Source organism: Monodelphis domestica, chromosome 2 (genome assembly GCF_027887165.1).
Source record: "Monodelphis domestica isolate mMonDom1 chromosome 2, mMonDom1.pri, whole genome shotgun sequence".
In the NCBI taxonomy this organism is placed as follows: domain Eukaryota; kingdom Metazoa; phylum Chordata; class Mammalia; order Didelphimorphia; family Didelphidae; genus Monodelphis; species Monodelphis domestica.
The window spans coordinates 299499039-299517905 of NC_077228.1; the positions used below are offsets into that span (position 1 = coordinate 299499039).

The 18867-nt window shown below is 38.4% G+C and overlaps 1 protein-coding gene across 2 annotated transcripts in view; it reads right to left on the reverse strand.

The window, feature by feature from the left end:
* PKHD1 (PKHD1 ciliary IPT domain containing fibrocystin/polyductin) overlaps nucleotides 1-18867 on the reverse strand; it is a 770507-nt gene that overhangs the window by 664574 nt on the left and 87066 nt on the right. For both annotated transcript variants that reach the window (XM_007484081.2, XM_016431130.2), the window contains exons 20-22: nucleotides 16802-16932; nucleotides 14181-14356; nucleotides 2756-2894 (exon numbers count right to left, since the gene is read on the reverse strand). In XM_007484081.2, coding sequence (XP_007484143.2) covers nucleotides 2756-2894; nucleotides 14181-14356; nucleotides 16802-16932 — 446 coding nt within the window. The remainder of the gene's footprint in view (nucleotides 1-2755; nucleotides 2895-14180; nucleotides 14357-16801; nucleotides 16933-18867) is intronic.

The following is an 18867-nucleotide window of genomic DNA, read 5'->3' on the forward strand; positions in this document are numbered from 1 at the left end:
TAGCTTGTGCCCTAGGACAAATCATTTTCCCTTGCTGTGCCTCAGTTTCCTCATCTGAAAAATTAGAAGATTAGATCACTGATCTAGAGTTAAAAGGGACCTCAGAGAGCATCTAGTTTAAACTCATTTTATAGATAAGGAAACTGAGGCCAAAGAAGGTTAAATGACCTGCCTAAGGTTGCACAAGCTCTAGGTATCAGAGCCAGAACTTAAACTTGGGTCCTCTGACGCCAGATAGTGATTTCCATTGTACAACTCTAGATGAAAGGAATTTATAAACTCTTGGAATTTAAAAAATATTTAATCAACTTGATAATTTTTAAAAATCTACTCACAAACATGCATGACAACAAATAAATGTCTTTTCTTTGATCCTTATGATTAAACAAATAAATCTCTTACACCAATTCAATTATTTTTTTTTTTATCAGAACTGCAACAATGTTAAAATGGTCTGACTTCCAAGCTATTATCCTCTAGTTATCTGGATTCATCCACCCTTCTCTTTCTTTGGAGGAATCTCTGTTGCCACAGTGCCATAGGACATGGGAGTGAATTAAACATAGACAGAGTCATGCAGTCCACATAGTATTTCCCCAGGATAAAGGAGGTAAGAGAATTCCTTTTGGAAATGAAAAGGAAGACACATCGTGGTTCTATTCATCTTACAAGGCTTTGGGGAAATCGTTGTCCAGTAGCAGGAGGAGCACGGGATTGAAAGCCAGAAAACGTAGGTTTAAATACAGGTTCCTTCATTTACTTCCTCTGTGACTTTGGATACGTTAGTTTACAAGATTCAACAAAGGTATCTTGGTATTGTTCCTAGAATTGGAAGACTTCGGTTTGATTTCTCATTGTGCACATATTATTCATGTGACCTTATAAGACACCTCGGAGCCACAGTTTCCTCGTCTGTAAAATAGAAGATAGCCTCGGAAGTTCCTTCCATCTCTAAATCTGCAGTTCTATGAAAAGGGCGTCCTTGTGTCTCTGTTAGCATCATTAGGGAAATAAAGTACTTGCGGAGTTCTAGTGCCACCTGGCGGTAATTATCTAGAATACCACCTTTTCTTTAGTTAAATCAATTAACATTGGAGGACACCTCAACATTTTTATGAAGTAGGAAACATCAGTAGAGTGAGTTTCTTGTAAATCCAAAAGAATCAAAGAAGGGATTTCCCTTTATAAATGGCTGCATTCCAAAGTAAGTATTGACGCATGTGCAGTGACCCATCACAGTTCCAGAAGACCAAAGAGGAGTTGTTCCACCCTACTCCAAAAAGAGGATACATTCAAAGTGTAGAATGAGACATATATTTTTGGACACAACTTATGTGAGAATTTTAGTTGATTCACTATGGATATTTCCTTTAAGGGTTTTCTTTTTCCTAATCGTTTTAGAAGGAGAATTGGGAAACAAAGGGAGATAGGGATAGATTGGCCCTGAAAAAAGAACAAAAAATAAAAGAAAGACAAAAGGGTCATTTAAGAATTTTAAATGCACAGAAGAGAACAACAGGGTAGCATAGTGGATAGAGTGAAAACTCATCTTCCTGAGTCCAAATCTAACTAGCTGTGTGACCTTCAGTGAGTCACTTAACACTGTTTGCCTCAGTTTCCTCATCTGTAAAATGAGCTGGAGAAGGAAATGTCAACTACTCCATTATCATCGCCAAGAAAACCTCAAGTAGAGTCAGGAAGAGTTGGATATGACTGAAACAACTGAACAATAACAGAAAAGACAATGGAAGAAATAAAAAGCCAGCAGGGCAGATTTGAAAATGACATATTGAATTTATTATATAGTTAAACAAAAAAAAAAGAAAACTACACATGATAGATATTTATGGCTTCTCATGCAAAAAATTATATTGGAAGTTGATTTTTCAAAAAAAAGATAACTCCTCTAATGGGAAATGTCTAGCTTTGGAGACATAGTATTTGGGTTTAAATTACTATAGAAAATTGGAATTCTTCAAATGCTCTCTGACTATTTTTTTAAACCCTTACCTTCTGTCTTGGAGTAAATACTGTGTATTGGCTCCAAGGCAGAAGAGTGGTAAGGGCTAGGCAAGTGACTTGCCCAAGGTCACATAGCTAGGAAGTGTCCAAGGCCAGGCGATTTGAATCTAAGACCTCCAGTCTCTAGTTCTCTCTCCATCAGTGGAGACACCTAGATGCCTCTTTGAGTATATTTTAAAAGTGATTTTTTAAAGGTATTGTTAAACTCAATGGCCTTTAAAAACCAATCCAACTCTAAAACTTTGATTATGCTATTCTTGTGACCTTGGGCAAGTCACAGCCTCACAATTCTCTCATCTATAAAGTAAACTAGAGGATTTATAACCATAAATTTAGCTCTGAAAGGGACCTTAGAGGTCATCTAATCCTCACTTTGTGGATAAGAAGTAAATCAACTTGCACAAGGTCATATAGGCAGGAGTGGCAGAAAAACCGGAACCTATGTCTTCTGTCTCCAAATCCAGTTCTTTTCCCATTGCTACACATTACTGTTTTTGAGGCCCTTTCCAGTCTAAATCATTTATCTTATTGACCATGAAGGTTAGTTTCCAGAGGTGGAAGATAAGGAAACCCTGCTCACTTCTGCATCCAAAAAACCAGAACCACAAAATCTGAAAATTAGGAGGAATTTCAGCCATTTATAAAAGAAATCGTTATTGTAACATACCCAACCCATGGTAAACACTAAGTGTGAATACTATGATGGCACAAAGAAATGAGGACCCTTCCCTACCAAGGCTGAATGAGAGGGAGCTCACAGCCACAACCTGCCATCCACAGGGTTATATTGTAGGTTGATGGAGCTCCAGTGACAGAAAGGGATTCGATGAGCTTCCCTCCTGGGCGAGCTATTCTGGAATGGACTTGAGAAACTGAAAGAAAGAAAGGAAAAATGAGTATCACAAATCACAAAGTAAGTTTAGATGGGAACCCCATAGTGTGAGAAAAACCCTTGTGGAGACACCGATTTCCAAAATGATGTTAGTCAATCAGCTTTTAATGTGAACACCAAAAAAGGGAAGAGTCACCACTTATGTAAAATAGAAGTTGCCCTCCATATGTAACCTGTATTAATGGAAATTAGGGGAATGGAAAGAATGAACTGCCTGTGACATTTGGCAGGTCAGTACCAAGAGGAAAATGTGAACTGAAGATGCTGACCCAACCAAGCTGAGATACATTAAGGTCCTGGTTAAACATTATTGCCAAAATCTATAGAATGGAGACATAGACATGAATATAATCAATACATATTTTTGATGACTTGTTTTCCCTTTATCCATCTCCTCCTCACACTTTCTGAGAAGTCTTGTCCTGAGCCTGAACAGAAATATCCACAGAGGATATTGGCTTGATGTAATAGATTCTGTAGTGTTTGGTCAACCAAAAAAATAACATATTAGTCTGAATGTAAGCTCCTTGGGGGTAGGAATGGTTTCATTTTTGCCTTTATATCCCTGACTTCTCACATGCTGTCTAGAATATAGTGTTGTTTGGCCATTCCAATTATATATGACTCTTCAGAGCTTCATTTGGGATTTTCCTAGCAAATATACTAGAGTGCTTTGCCATTTTCTTCTCCGGCTCATTTTACAGATGAGGAAACTGAGGCAAAGATGGTTAAGTGACTTGCCCAAAATCACACAGCTAATAAGTATCTACAGTTGAATTTTAAGTGTTTCTTCCTAAGTCAGCTAGGTGGCTCAATGGATAGAGTGCTGTGACTATAGCAGGGGTCCCCAAACTATGGCCTTCGAGCCACATGCAGCCCCCTGAGGCCATTATCCAGCCCCCACTGCACTTCTGGAAGGGGCACCTCTTTCACTGGTGGTCAGCGAAGGAGAGGTGGTCACAGAGGAGCACAGTATGTGGCGGTGCCACAAAGGCAAATTGTAACTCTCTGAAAGATGTATTCAAGTCAAGCAGCTTGCCTAATTTCTATGCATCTCTCCCCTCTGAGACATATCCTCATCTCAGGAACCAGGCACTTAAAATGGCAACCATCTTTGGCAGCACTTACATCTGTGAACAGACTTTTTCCAGAATGAAACATCTGAAATCTCCAGCCAGATCTAGACTAACTGATGCACACTTGCATCACTGTTATGGCTAGCAGTGACAAACATGGAATCGGGCATTAACCATCTCATTGTCCAAAAGCAGGCCCATAGTTCCCATCAAAATACTGGCCAGTTTGTTTATTTTAATTTACTTGTTCTTTATTTTAAATATTGTATTTGTTCCAGTTTTGTTTTTTACTTTAAAATAAGATATATTCAGTGTGCATAGGGATTTGTTCATAGTTTTTTTGTTGTTGTTGTTTTTTTATAGTCTGGCCCTCCAACAGTCTGAGGGACAGTGAACAGGCCCCCTGTGTAAAAAGTTTGGGGACCCCTGGGCTAGAGTCAGGAAAACCTGAATTCAAATGCAGCCTCAGACACTTCCTAACTGTGTGACCCTGGGCAACTCTCCTAATCTGGGCAAGTCTCTTAATCTCCGATTGCCGGACAAAAAGATCAGTCTTTCTGGGAGAAGGAAATGGAAAACCAATCCAGCATCCTTACCAAGAAAACCTCATGAATAGCTTTGATCCATTGGGGTCATGAAGTCAGACATCACTGCATGACTAAACAACTTCTTCACTCCAAGCCTGGGGAAGTACCCACTGTGCCACCCAGCTGCCCTGAAATTCAGTAGATGTTTAATACATGCTGCTAGGTTGATTAATTGATTGACAAAACAAACTTTCCTTCCTAGATCTAGCAACCCTAAAAGCTAGGTGCTACTTATAACCAGTCATAGCTCCATAAATAAAACTCAACCCTTTCTGCTCTCCCAGGGGTCCAGAGGCAAGTCACAGAAATCTAGCCTCTTAGTAACAGCTGTGCTGCTGCTGCAGCAGGCAAGAGAAATAAACTCAGGCTGTTTGCATCCCTGTTCTAAGCCCTTTCAGACAAAGATGCTGAAAACCTCCTCACCTCTCAGGCCCTCACTCCAACTTTATCCCTGAAGGTCGAGCACATCCCTGGGATTCTCCTCCCACAAAAGTCTGGATTTATCCCAAAGTTAGTTTTATTTGCCCACCAATAGATTGATGACTCAAGGGCTGTAGCTTGCAGCTGCTGAGGTGGTGAAAGGCAATGTATTGTAGTGGATAGGAGAATAATCTTGGAGTCAAGAAGGCTTGGTTCAAATCCTGCCTCTGGCACATACTAGCTTCATGAAAAGGGGCAGATCATGTAACCTCCCAAGAACCACAGGCAATTTTATAATTTTTTCCCTAAAACCTTACTTTTGTCTTAGTAACAATTCTAAAACATAGGGTAAGGACTAGATAAATGGGTTTAAGTGATGTGTCCAGGCTCATACAGTTCAGAACTGTCTGAGGCAAGATCTGAACCCAGGTCCTCTTAACTCCAGGTCTCATTCTCTATCCACTTTGCCACCTAGCTCTCTCACAAGCAACTCTCAAAGTTTAAATTTGAGAAGAGACACTGCCATGTTCAGATAGAGAAAGTACCCTACTTAGAAAGGTCAAACTCAAGGCCCCAGGGCAAAACTCCAGGGTAAAGTCAGATCCTATTAAATTATAATTAGGAGGCACAGCTAAGAGGCTTAGTGGATTCAGAGCCAAGACTAGACATTAGATCCCAGGTTCAAATCTGCCCACAGATACTTCCTAACTATATGAGTCTGGACAAGTCACTTAACTCCCATTGTCATAGACCTTATTACCCTTTTGTTTTGGAACTGAGACACAATTCTAAGATGGAAAGTAAGTATTTTTTTTAATGTAACTGAAGTGCAGATAGGTGGTTCAGTGGATAGAGAACCAGACCTAGAGATGAGAATTTGTGGGTTCAAATCTGACCTAACACATCACTTAACTGCATGATTCTAGGCAAATTATTTAACCCTATTTACTTTATGCTTCCTGCTCTACTTCCTTAAAACCAATATTTAGTACCAATTATAAAGCAGAATGTCAGGATTTTTAAAAATGAAAATATAATAAAACAAAGGTTATGAAAGAAATTGAAAACAATGCACTCAGTTGTTCACCTAATTATCTTAGAAAATTCTGTTGAGGACTCAAGACTATAATCAAGGCTAAATTGTATGGCATAAACCACTGGCAATGTTTCCTCTATTTTTCTGTCACTTATGAGGATATGACTGACATGTGCAGTATACTATGAAGGCTAAGTGTACATGTAGAGAGTTTAGTGTGTAAATCAAATGCAATTTCAGACCAAGTTAATCTGACATATTTAATGAGAGATGTGTCTACTTGGAGAGATGAAACAAAGAAGACAAAAGAATTAGAGCCAGAATTGCCAGTTGTCATAGATGCCGAGGGAGGTACATGACTTCTTGTAACTGGATCTAGGCAATAATTGCACTATATGGCAAATAGCAACCACAATGACTGCAATTAGTATTACACAACCCAAATAATTATTTACTTATCTCTTTTCTTTATGTCAGTCCTTCTTGTATATGTAGAATTAATGACTGACAAGGTTAATAGTTTTCTCTAATCATCAGGGTCAAAATCATGCAAACATTAATAGACAAATGTCTTGGCAGGGTTTCTGTACACTTTATTCAACCAGCCTAACCCCAGATTGAAAATGGCATTCACTCTCCATTGGAGTTCCTACCTGAGCCAACCCACTCTATTCTAATGGAACCATTAGAATAGCAGCAGCAGAAAGCTTCAGTCTGCCTTCTAAGAATCATCTTCTAAGTATGCATATGTGGGAGAAGTAAGGGGAGAAAAGTGTTGGAGAGAGGCAGAGGTCTGGCTCTCTAGATTGGAAATGTAGCCTTGAAATACTTTTAAGTTTAATTTGTACCATTCACATTTTTTTCATCACTTTCTTAAGTCTAGAAAATCAAGTCCTCATTTGCACAGTTTACAGATTTTCAAGGAAAATGGAAATGGCTCTAGCACAAAGATGTCAAATTCACATTGTCATGTGACCTTGAAAAACTCTTGAGTGCTACTAGAACCAGATTAAAATGTAAATGGGAAATGTTTATCAATAAAAATACAATAGAGGTAGTGTTAAATTTTAGGTTTTTTAAGTAAATGTGTGGCCAGAAAGGATCTGTTTCTTTGATACCACTCTAACCCACCCTGGGAGTGGGGAAAGGAAGGGTAGACCTCAGGTCAAGGAAAGGGAGATACAATACACTGAGGATAGCTACTGGGTCTTTATCATTTGGAGGAATAAACAAGATTTAGTGTTAAGAGAAAGGTGGCAAGACCAGAAGGAAGAAAAAGCCAGGGCCCCAGATATCCCTTCTGATTATTTCCTCCTTCCCAGCCCTCAAGAACCATAAGAGGCCCAAAGCAGGTTTAGCTCCTTACTCAAAGGGTTAGCAAAATTTCCTACGATGAAGATACCTGTGATCTGTGATCAATAAAAAAAAAACCTTCCCTCATCTGATTGAAATGCAGTTTTGTGTAGTGGGATTGGGTCTCTGGTGGGCTAAAATTCAAGATATGGGTTTGAATCCCTCCTCGGGTATTTACTTATTTTTATATGACTTTAAAAAACCTCTCTGAACCTCAGACTCCTTTTCTGTAAAAATGGCATTATTAATAACATATACTTGACAGAGTGTCAAAGAAGATGAAATGATAGAAAATATGTAAATGCTTGTCAAACATCCGAGCTATGTAAATGTTAGTCAGTATTATTATCTGTTCTGGGATGCCATGAATTAATTTTAACAGGATTTAATTCCCACAATTAAAGACTTGAAAAGCTCAAAAAGGTACACACCTGGAGAGTAAACACATTGTTGTCAATATATTTTGGTCACTTGTGTAAATAAGATCCAATCTTTCCTGTTTTGAATGAAATTAGGAAAAAGGGCAAGAAGGTCTGAAGTGAAATGAGGATTTCATTGAAGAAGAATTTGGGGAAGAAAAAAAGGAGAAACCAAAGACCAATTTGAAGGATTCAGGAACTAATTTTTCTTCAAGGACTATGTCTTCCTTTGCTTCCTTTGTTTCCTCCCCCTTCTTTCCTCTTTTTTTCTCTCTTTCTCTCTCTCTCTCTCTTTCTTTCTTTCTTCATTCTTTCCTTCCTTTCCTCCCTTCTTTCTTTCTTCCCTCCCTTTTCTATTTCTTTTTTCTTCCTTCCTTTCTTTCTTTCTTCCTTCCTTCCTTCCTTCCTTTCTCTTTGTCTTTGAATTCTCCTTGCCCGTCGCAATGCTCATACATAATAGGCTCATAAATGTTTGTTAAACATAATTGGACCTGACACATACAAAATTTATCTTCATCAGTGATTAGGCAGTGAAGCACAAAACTCAAGGGATTTCATGTCCTGCATGCCCTTCATGTCCATTTGCCAATTTTACTATAACTATTTCCATAACATCCAGAACCACTCTACTCGTGTCCCTACCACTGTAGTTCAATCTTTCAAAACCTCTTCCCTAAACGATTGGTTTTCTTATTGATCTCCCCACTCCAAGTCTCTCTGCCCTCCAATTCATCTTCCATACAACTTACAAAGTGATTTTCTTAAAGCTCAAGTATAACAACATCCTTATGGAGTCAATAAATTTGATGACTTTCAATTAATTACTGTCTTCTATTATTATTGCTCAATCATTTCAAGTGTGTCTGATTCTTCATGACCCCATTTGGGATTTTCTTGGCAAAGATACTACAATGTTTTGCCATTTCCTCCTCCAGCTCATTATACAGATGGGGAAACTGAGGCAAATAGGTTAAAGTGAATTGCCAGGGTCACACAGCCTCTGTAGGTGGCCCCATTTGAACCCAGATCTTCCTGAGTCCAAGCCCTGTACTTTATTCATTTCACCACCTAGCTGCCACCTTAATTATTGCCACTAATAATAATAGCTAATATTTACATAGTGCTTACTATGTGTCAGGTGCTTTACAACAAATACATCATTTGATCCTCAAAATAAACCTGGGAGATAGATGCTATTATTATCCCCACTTTACTGACAAGGAAAGTGAGGCAAACAGAAGTTAAATGACTTGCCCAGGGTCACATAATAAGTACCTAGTAAATGATTGAGGCTGGATTTCAACTTAGATCTTTCTGACACCAAGCCGAGTGCTCTATCCACTCTACTGAGGATCAAATACAAACTCCTTTTTATAACATTTCCAGCCTTATTATTCCTTTAATCTCTTTCCCTCTCTTTTCACTTTGGCCAAAAAAACTGTCTCCCTTATTCTCACAAATAGTACTGCCTCTGGTTTCTCTGTGTCTTTCGATCAAGGGTCCCTTTTGCCTAGATGGCACTTCATTTCTTAGATCCTTAACTACCTTCAGAGCTCAGTTCAGGTGCTGTCCCCTAGACAAGACCTTTTCTGATCTCTCTCCAGCTACTAGCACACTGTCCTACCACCCCTTCCTCAAAGAAAATATTTGTATTTATGTATACTCACACATGTATATTTTATCTTCCTTCATAGACTGTGAGTTCCTTGGGGGCAGGGAATCCTTCATTTCTGGCTTTTGGCTTCCTTCAGTTCTCACTCAAATCTTACTTTGATGGTAAGTTTTTCCCAACCCCATCCTCTTGTGACTTCCTTCTGAGATTACTATCTATATCTTCTATATTTCTTTAAAAACAAACAACAACCCTTACCTCCCATCTTAAAATCAATACTGTGTATTGATTCCAAGGCAAAAGAGTGGTAAGAGCTAGGCAGTGGAAGTTAAGTGACTTGGCCAGGGTCACACAGCTAGGAAATGTTTGAGGGCAGATTTGGACTCAAGAAGAGTATCTCTGAATCCAGGCCCATCATTCAATTCATTAAACCACCTAGCTGCCCCTTCCTGGTATATAACGGGTTCTTAAATGTTTACTGGTTGAGTAGTTATCTAGTTGCAGAGGGTCCCCTCACTATAAGCTATGACTGTTAGCAATAGGAAAGTAAACAAGTAGACATTGATTATTGAAAGCTAGTGTAAGAGGAAGCTAGGTTAGAGAGCCAAAGCTAGATGCAGGAGGTCCTGGGTTCAAATCCTAGCTGTGGGACCCTGGATAAGTCCTTTAGCCCCAATTGTCTAGCCCTTACTGCTTTTCTACCGTGGAACTGATACTTAGTATCTATTCTGAGGCAAAAGGCAAGGTTTTCAAAAAAAAGGAAGCTATTATAGTCAGAAGACTTCACAGAGGAGAATTATAATTTGATCCTTGAATAATGAGCAAGATTTGGAAAAATACAGAGGAGAAACATTACTCAACTTCCTCTGAGTACATAATCATTCTTTAGGCTCTCCATTGTCATTTTATGGGGCCTGGTCTCCTTGGGTTTCATTCACAGAATCGGAATCTTGAAATTTAGAGTAGAAAGGAAACTCAGTTTCCATCTTGTCCAACCCATACTAAATGAGAAATCCCAAATGTATTACTCATCCATTTCAGTCCTGTCTGACTCTTCATGATCTCATTTGGGCTTTTCTTGGCAAAGATACTGGAGTGATTGACCATGTCCTTTTCCAGTTCATTCTGCAGATAGGGAAACTGAGGCAGATTGGGTTAAGTGACTTGCTCAGGGTCACATAGCTAGTAACTATCTGAGGTCAGATTTGAATTGACAAAGATGAGTAATCTTAACTCCAAGCCCAGTGCTCTATGCACTGTGACACCTAGCTGCCCCAACTGTAACATCTGAAAAGTACTCATCCATCAACCCTTGATAGAAGTCCTCCAATGGGGGTGAGGGGGTAGCTTACCTCCCTCGGAAGCAGCCATTCTACTTTTGGACTTTTGGACATCCCTCATTTAGCATTTAGCAATCTGCTTAAGCATAACAAACATTCTCTAGAGATTGATTTACCTGCCAAACTGAAGGGGAACTTTTCCATCTCTTGATAAACAAAGTTCACTTGCCTGGTAAACACTGGGATTAAGGCAGGTGTAGGAAACAGAAAATAATAAAGGATAGAAAAAAGGACCTCATCATAGCATCTTTTATGGGAATATGGAAAGCATTTGTGATCTCTTTCCCCCAATTCACGAAAGGGTCTTGTGTTGCAGATTGGAAGCTAAATTGCATATCCCAATTACCTAGGACTTAGGGTTGATGTACATTACTCTGAAGAAAACAATAATTTTGATAACCTTCATTTTGTGGCAGCAATAGTTATGCTCATGTCCTCCTACTCATACCTGACTGATGCAGAAGTCAGACCTTGAGAATGAGCCTGATCTGAGCTGGTTTCCCCCCTTTAACTAGTTCTCTCTCAGTTGAGTACTGGATTTCATGTCATACACATTTTGTTACTCTCTTTTGTTGCTTGTCCTAAGTTTGTAAGCGTTCATATTAGAACAAGGTGGTATGCAACAGTTCTAAAGAGCACAATTCAATGATTGTTAGATATAAAATAGCAGTGGTATAAGAAAGTCAAAAGTTTCAAAGAGCATTCAAGCCTATAAGAACATTCACACCAAATAGCAATGGAAATTGTGGCCAAAAAAACAAAACAATGCCAAGAGATGATAAATTATTGCTACAAAACTTCCTAATTATTCCTCAGAAAACAAAAGATAATATAAATAAAGTGCTGAATTTTTTCGTTTTTAAGATTCAGGAAGATTTCAAATCCTTCAAGAAGTTCAAATCCTTCCTTAGGCACTTAATATTGGTATGACCTTAGGCAATCAAATAACCTCTCTCAGTCTCAGTTTACACATCTATAAAATAGACAAATTGATGACACTTAACTCTCAGGGTTGTTGTGAAGATCAGGTGAGATATGTGGAAAAGTCATGAAGAGAGAGAGGACTTACAAGCCAGGTCATGCAAGAAACAAAGCTGGGGACCTGATCTGCAAAATCAAGGAGAAGATTCCAAACGGAATGTTCCCAGGAGGAGGCAGTTGAAGCTGGAGGGGGAGAAGCTGTTTTGCTCTCTCTGGGGGATGACTGACCAAAAGAGAAACTTCTCTATTTTTCTGACCAAGGGTGGCTGGCTGAAGGGTTATCTTGTTAGCTTTTGTCCCAGGCTGAAGGACCCTTGAGGGGGGCTTCTGGAGTTAAGCTGAGAGACCTTGATGGTTTTGTGAATTGAAAGAAAAAAAGAAGATTTTAAATAGTTTTCCTCCATCTCTCTGGCTGTCTTGGAGTCACATTTTGACTGGACTTACTTCCCAAACCCTCAAATTCTCCTTATAGATTATGGAAACCCTCATCCCCCTCACCTCAGTTCTCTATCCTGTTGTTTCCCAATAAACCCCTCACCTGCAGAAGAAAACAAGAGTATTTGGGGGGAGGGAAGAAGCCAAAAGGCTTCAAGAAGTGGGTGGTTAAGGGAGGGAGGGTGGGAGGAAGAAGGTAGGAAATAGATTGATCCATTAGCCATCAAATAGGGATCAATAGGCAAACCCCAGAGCATTCCCCTGTAGCAGCATCTCTCAATGTCTCTCAAAGTACTTCTATCCCCATTGCAAATAGACAGCCCTCAGGTGTCCCCCTTAGCAGCCCTCTAGTAAATCAGAGTACCCAGTTACAACAAAAAGAAACAGTCCACTCAGATTACCCTTTCTATTACAGATAGCATATATAAACTGCTTTCCAAATCTTAAATTGCTACTTACATTCTAGCTATGGGGAGGGTGGGGGTGGAGAATCACTGCCAATCATTACATAAAGGGAAAAAATTCTTGTAATATTCACATCAATACAAAGTCTAGAATACTGAAGATGAGGGGAAAACAGTATTTATGGATGAAATTTACTTTTTCATTCAAATTAATACCAACACCATTGTTAGGAGAAATTCAGATAAGCCTATAAGATTGGGGCACTTACTGTAAAACATCTGCCAAAGAAATGGTTTAAGGCTTTTAGAATTCAAGGATGGCTACAAGTCTTGTCCCTATTAGGCAAATGATGAATTCTGACAAATCTATCGATATGCCAGCAAACAGACTCATTATAGAATTATAGAAATTCACAAATGGAGATAAAATATTGCAGCTTAACCACGTATTATTATCACATCATGAAACATTAAGAAATTTATGCAAGAGAAGGAAACAAATATGATTTTATGATCTAGAAACTAGCCTGATTTGTACAACATCGAAAACGTAATCAGGACTGTGGGGCAGCTAGGTGGCACAGTGGATTAAGGGCCAGGCCTAGGGACAAAAGGTCCAAGGTTCAAATGTGACCACAGATACTTAGCTGTGACCCTGGGTAAGTCATTTAAACCCAATTGCTTAGCCCTTACTGCTCTTCTGCCTTGGAACCAATACTTAGTTTTGATTCAAAGACAAAAGGTAAGGGTTTAAAAAAAAAAGACTAGGCATGGGAAGCTGAATTGTTAATCAAAGGTACTTTTAATATCCAATTTAATTAAAGTTTAGTTTCATAGTGACAAATTAAAGAAAGGCTTTTAAATCTTATTAATTCAGTGCTAAATCTGTTAAATAACTGATTATAGCAAAATGCTCACATAATACATAGTAAAAGAGGTTTTTTTAGATGTAAAAAGTTATAAAGTTTGCTATAAGTCAAAGACATGATTTTTGCTTTGTCCCAGTTAATTTACACAACACTGCAGTGGTGAAGAGTTGCCTAAAGCACAGAGCTAATAAAATGTCAAAGGTAGAATTTTAACTACAAGCCCAGCATTCTATCCATCCTGCCATTCTGTCTTTGTAACACTTTCTTAGAAATAAGACAATGAGGACAAAGAAAGACAAAATAGAGAATCTCTATTCTTTCACCACTATAAAGTATATGCTCTTCCTTTCTGTTAACTTTAAACTACAGTATTAATTATAATATCATAGATCTAAGCTGGAAGGGACCTTAGTGGTCATCTAGTCCAACCCCCTCATTTTGCAGTTGAGGAAATGGAGACTCAGAGGAATTGTGCCTTGTCCAAGGCCACAGGTAGTAGGATTCAAACTCAGGTATTACATTATCTCTTTCTATGGGAGATCATTAAAATAATTTGTACTATCAATTATGACCACTTTTTAAGGTAGTTTTACTTTTTTTTTTTAGGACACAGACTTTAAGAAGAGGAAGTAATTTCTATCTGTTGGATATCTCCTCTATCAAAATAGATAAAATAAAAGAAATTTAGGCAAGAAAAGTATTTGACAGTGAAGGAAAAAGGGGTAGTTAATCACCTGTTAAGTTTCTATCTGCAACAATAATTTCATCTATGTAGAAATGGCTCTTCTCGTGTTCTAGGGGAGACATATCAATCCGATGTACCAGCACAGGGGAATTGGCCAGACGGGTGTAGAGACCCCCAGAGTGACGCACACATGTCTCCCAGAGCTCATTACAGACAAATTTCCAGCTGAAAAACAATAGAGTGAAAGTTGAACCCCCTGAGAAGTAGCCCAGGTGACCTTAAGGGTGACTTAGAAACCCCTCATCTTTGGGAATGGAGGCACTGAGTTTGAGGGAAATTGAGAAATAATTCTCAAAAACTTTCAGTCTCCAGATTAGTTGGACAGGGGAGAAGGCTCCTGACATGAGTTGATCCACCAAATTATTTTCTGTTGAAAAACTGTCTAACTTGAGCAAGACTTCTAACCTGGGGTCCCTGGATCCACAATGGGTTCTTGAATAGATTTGAGGTGGAGGTCTGTGAACTTGGATGGAAAGAAAATCACATCTTTATCATTATTTTCTGTAAGTTATAACTTAAATTTTGGCATTTTCTTCTATTGTGAATTTTTTTACTTTTTTAAGAAGGAATCCGTACCAGATTGCCAAAGGGGTCCATGACACAGAAAAGTTAAGAATTCCTGCACTGGAATGAATAGAAAGACATGCTTTTTAAAATAAATTCCACTTAAGTACTCTCTTAAACTGATTGTTTCAGTCAATTTTCAGTTACATGTGACTTTTCATGACCCAACTGAAGTTTTCTGGGCAGATACTAGAGTGTTTTTCCATTTCTTTCTCCAGCTCACTTTACAGATGAGGAAACTCAGGCAACCAAGGTTAAGTCACACAGCTAGGAAGTATCTCAGGCCAGATTTTAACTCAGGAAAATGAATCTTCCTGACTTCAGGCCCAGCACTCTAGCCATTGTGTCACCAAGTTCCCCTCTCTTGAGTTAGTCATATTAATTCCTACCTAAAACAAAAGGATTTGTGCCTTTATGCTCCATGTCACAAGAGAGTATAAATAAGTAGTATAAGACTCTAGCCCATGCATGTGAAATTCTCTTGAGGACCACACTTTGAAGATTTACCTCAGATTCCCAATTCTTCTTTGGACAATAGTTTACCATAGATACTTGGGCATGGCTCTCTCACTCCCCTGTGCATGTTACAACAAACAAATCAGGTTAAGCATTTGTTAAGCATCTATGGACCAGGAGCTGTGCTAGGTGTTACAGGTGCAAAAACAGTCCTTGCCCTGACGGAGCTTACATGCTATTTGAGGGCCTGGAATCACATCTTAGCTCTTTTGTCTACTACCTATGTGATCATGAGGAAGTCACTTCCACAATCAATACTTCAGTTTAGTCATCTTTAAAATGAAAGCATTGGACTAAATGGCCTCTACATTTTTTGCCCAACTCTAAATATAAATGCCATAATCTTGAAATCCTATATAAAATATCTACAAAGAATATTCAAAAGGAATAGGGGAGGAATTGGAAAAGATTCCACAATAGTTTAACTAAGTTTTTAAGGAAGCTGGATATTTTAGGAGGCAAAAGGAGGAAAGAGGGCTTTCCACCAGGGATGTTGGAGAGTTCCACTATGCCAGCACCACTGCTAGGTGCTGGTCAGATATGGGGACAGTTTTTACAGTCAGGGAGATAGGAGATGAATCACAATGTTCAAGGAACAGTAAACAGGCAAATTTGGCTAAAAAGCAGAGTTCATAGAGGAAAGCATTTTGTCTTACTCCTGGAAAGGAAGGCTGGAGACAAATTGTAAAGGACTTTTAACACATTAGAAGTTTTTACTTCATTCTAGCAATAATAGGGAGCCCCTGGAGTTTTTTGAGCAGAAGAATAACATGGTCAGTCTTGTGTGTTAAAAAAAAATCTGGGTAGTGTCTGAATTATATAGGAGAAAGACTAGGGGAAGATGAAGCAGGTCAATGCTGTGGAAATGCTGAGCATGCCTGAATGACTGATATCATTTATGTTATAGCCATAACCTTGACTAATAAAAGGGATAGAGAGTTATCACTCTGTGTTTTCATCTTTATTCTGTCAACAACTCCTTATGTGACTCTGAAGACAGTTCTTATCATTTTTCTTATCTATAAAATGAAATCACTCCTAAGGTCTTATCTAGCTCTAACATTCTATCATTCCATATAGTTAAGAAGTTATGTCATCCTCTAGGAAGCATATAAAATAAATCTTAAGATTTAAGTTTGTTAATTGTATAAATAGAACCCTCTCCCCTGTCTCTCTCTTAGCCATGGTCCTCCACTGCAGCTGTCCAAGGAAAAAAGGAGACCACACACATCCACACCACTCCTTTTATTGCCCCCAGGTATCCCTGTGTGTTCATGTTCTTTCACACAGTGCAGGCATGCAATGGGACAAGTTGGGTCTGACTAGCTAGGTCAGTCAGGCACGACCTGGGGAGGGGGTTCTATTTACACAATACTATTATTATTGGTAGCAATCAATTTCTCTTAATTTGATCCTCTACTGATCATAATGGATTATGAAGGGATCATAATGCCCAAAGAAGAATCATACATTACCATGTAGGTATATTGTTGCCCCTATCCTAAGGAAACAGAAACCCCAATTAAGTACCTTTCAGGTGTCAGCTGCTCTGGATTCCATTCACAGACAATCTTCTTCTTTACAGGTTTATGAAATTTATTTGTGAAGGACACTGAGAGGGTCATGGTATCATTCATATGGCCTTTATATGCAAAGCACAGCTACAAATTAAAAACAACAACAAAAATATCCTCCTGTCAATTATTTTAGGCAACCATCATTCAATAAGAATTTATTTAATGAACATTCAATATTTGACTAACTGTACTAGACACTAAAAGTTAGATAAGTAGGTAGAGAGAGAGAGAAAGAGAGAGAGATGGATGAATGAATGAATGGATAGATAGAACTCAGGGTGATATTGCTATGAAAGGGATAGGGATAATAATATTAATAATCAGCAACTGTATAACACTTCAAGATTTGCAAAATATATTATGTGTTATTTATTCCTCACAACCACCTTAGAGGGTGTTGTTTTTATCCTTATTTTATATATGAGAACATTGAGGTTTAGAGGAATTAAGTGATTTTACCCAGGGTTGCACAGCTAGTAAGTATCTGAGGCTGAATTTGAATTCAAGCCTTCAAAACTACAAATCCACTATAGCAGCTGGCTGGATAAGGACAAGCTGAGTTTCGTCAGTATAGGGCAGCAGGTTTAAAAGTGTGGTCTGGAGTCCTTTGGGATCCCAAGCCCCTTTCAGGAGTCGTTTGCCATTTCCTTCTACAGCTCATTTTACATACAAAGAAACTTAAGGAAAGAAGGTTTGGTGACTTGCCCAGGATCATACGGCTCCTAATTATCTGAGACCAGATTTGAACTCAGGGAGATGAGTCTTCCCAACTCCAGGCTTGACTCTATCCACTGTACCACCTAGTATATTATCTCCCTCTGTGAGATTATAAGTTCCTTGGAGGCAGGGACTATTTTCCATTTTATTAATTTTAAGCCTAGTGCTAAGCACAGTGTCTAGCATATAGAGATACTTGATAAGTGTTTATTGGAACCAATTATTGAATTGAACATAATTATAACTGTGCCTATCTATCTAAATCCTCCTAGAATTGATAAGGGAGGAAGGAATGGCAGAAGAAAGGAATAGAAGGAAGAAAGGTTGTATTAATCAGGCCTGAGGCTATAAAGACTAAGACTAGGGAGGTAATATTGAGAATGTGGGAACATGGACAAATGATACATTTTGGAGGGGAAATTATTACTATTTAGTGATAAATTGATCATTAATGCTGAAAAGAAATATCAAAGATTGAAGGTGTTTATTGAAGGTGAAAAATAATTGCATTATTGACTTAGGTTTAAACATCAAGTCATAATACATTCCAAATAGCTCAAGGACTAGATATCATTTTTATACACTCATTAACCAGGATAAGATATAGTTTCCATCCATCTCTTTTCAAAAGTCCCATCTTTCTTTTGTGAAGATTCAAGTTCTTAGACTAAAACATTAAGAGTTGTAATGGTCATGGTGCTTTTTCATTCCCTAGAGATGTTTACATTGTGAGTATTGGGGAATATACAAACTTCCCCAGGAAAGAGGGATGTAGCATAGGACTGTGGAAAGAGTGCTGCATTTGAACTCAGAAAATCTTAGTTTGAATCTGGGCCCTGACAAAATCTTTATTAACTTTGGGGAAATTATTTAATTTCTCTGACCCTCAGTTTCCTAATCTGCAAAATGAGGAGTTTGACCAAAAAAATAAAAACAAACAAACAAACAAACCCTCCAACATCCCTTCCAGTTCTAAACTGTAATTCTGTGACATGTTGGCTATGATGGTAATAATGATCATCATTATAATAGTTGGCATTTACACAGCGCATTAAGATCTGGAATAGTAGTTCACTATTTCATTTGGTTCTCAGAAGAATCTTTTGAGATAGATACTATTATTCCTATTTTAGAGATGAGGAAATTGAGCTAATTACTTGGATGACCTTAGGCAAGTTGTTCAACCACCTTGAGTCTCAATTCCTTCATCCATCAAATGAGGAGACTAGACAGGACAGCCTCTGTGGTCCTTTCTAGATCTAGACTTATGAGCCAATTGTCCTACATACAGCAGGACTTTAT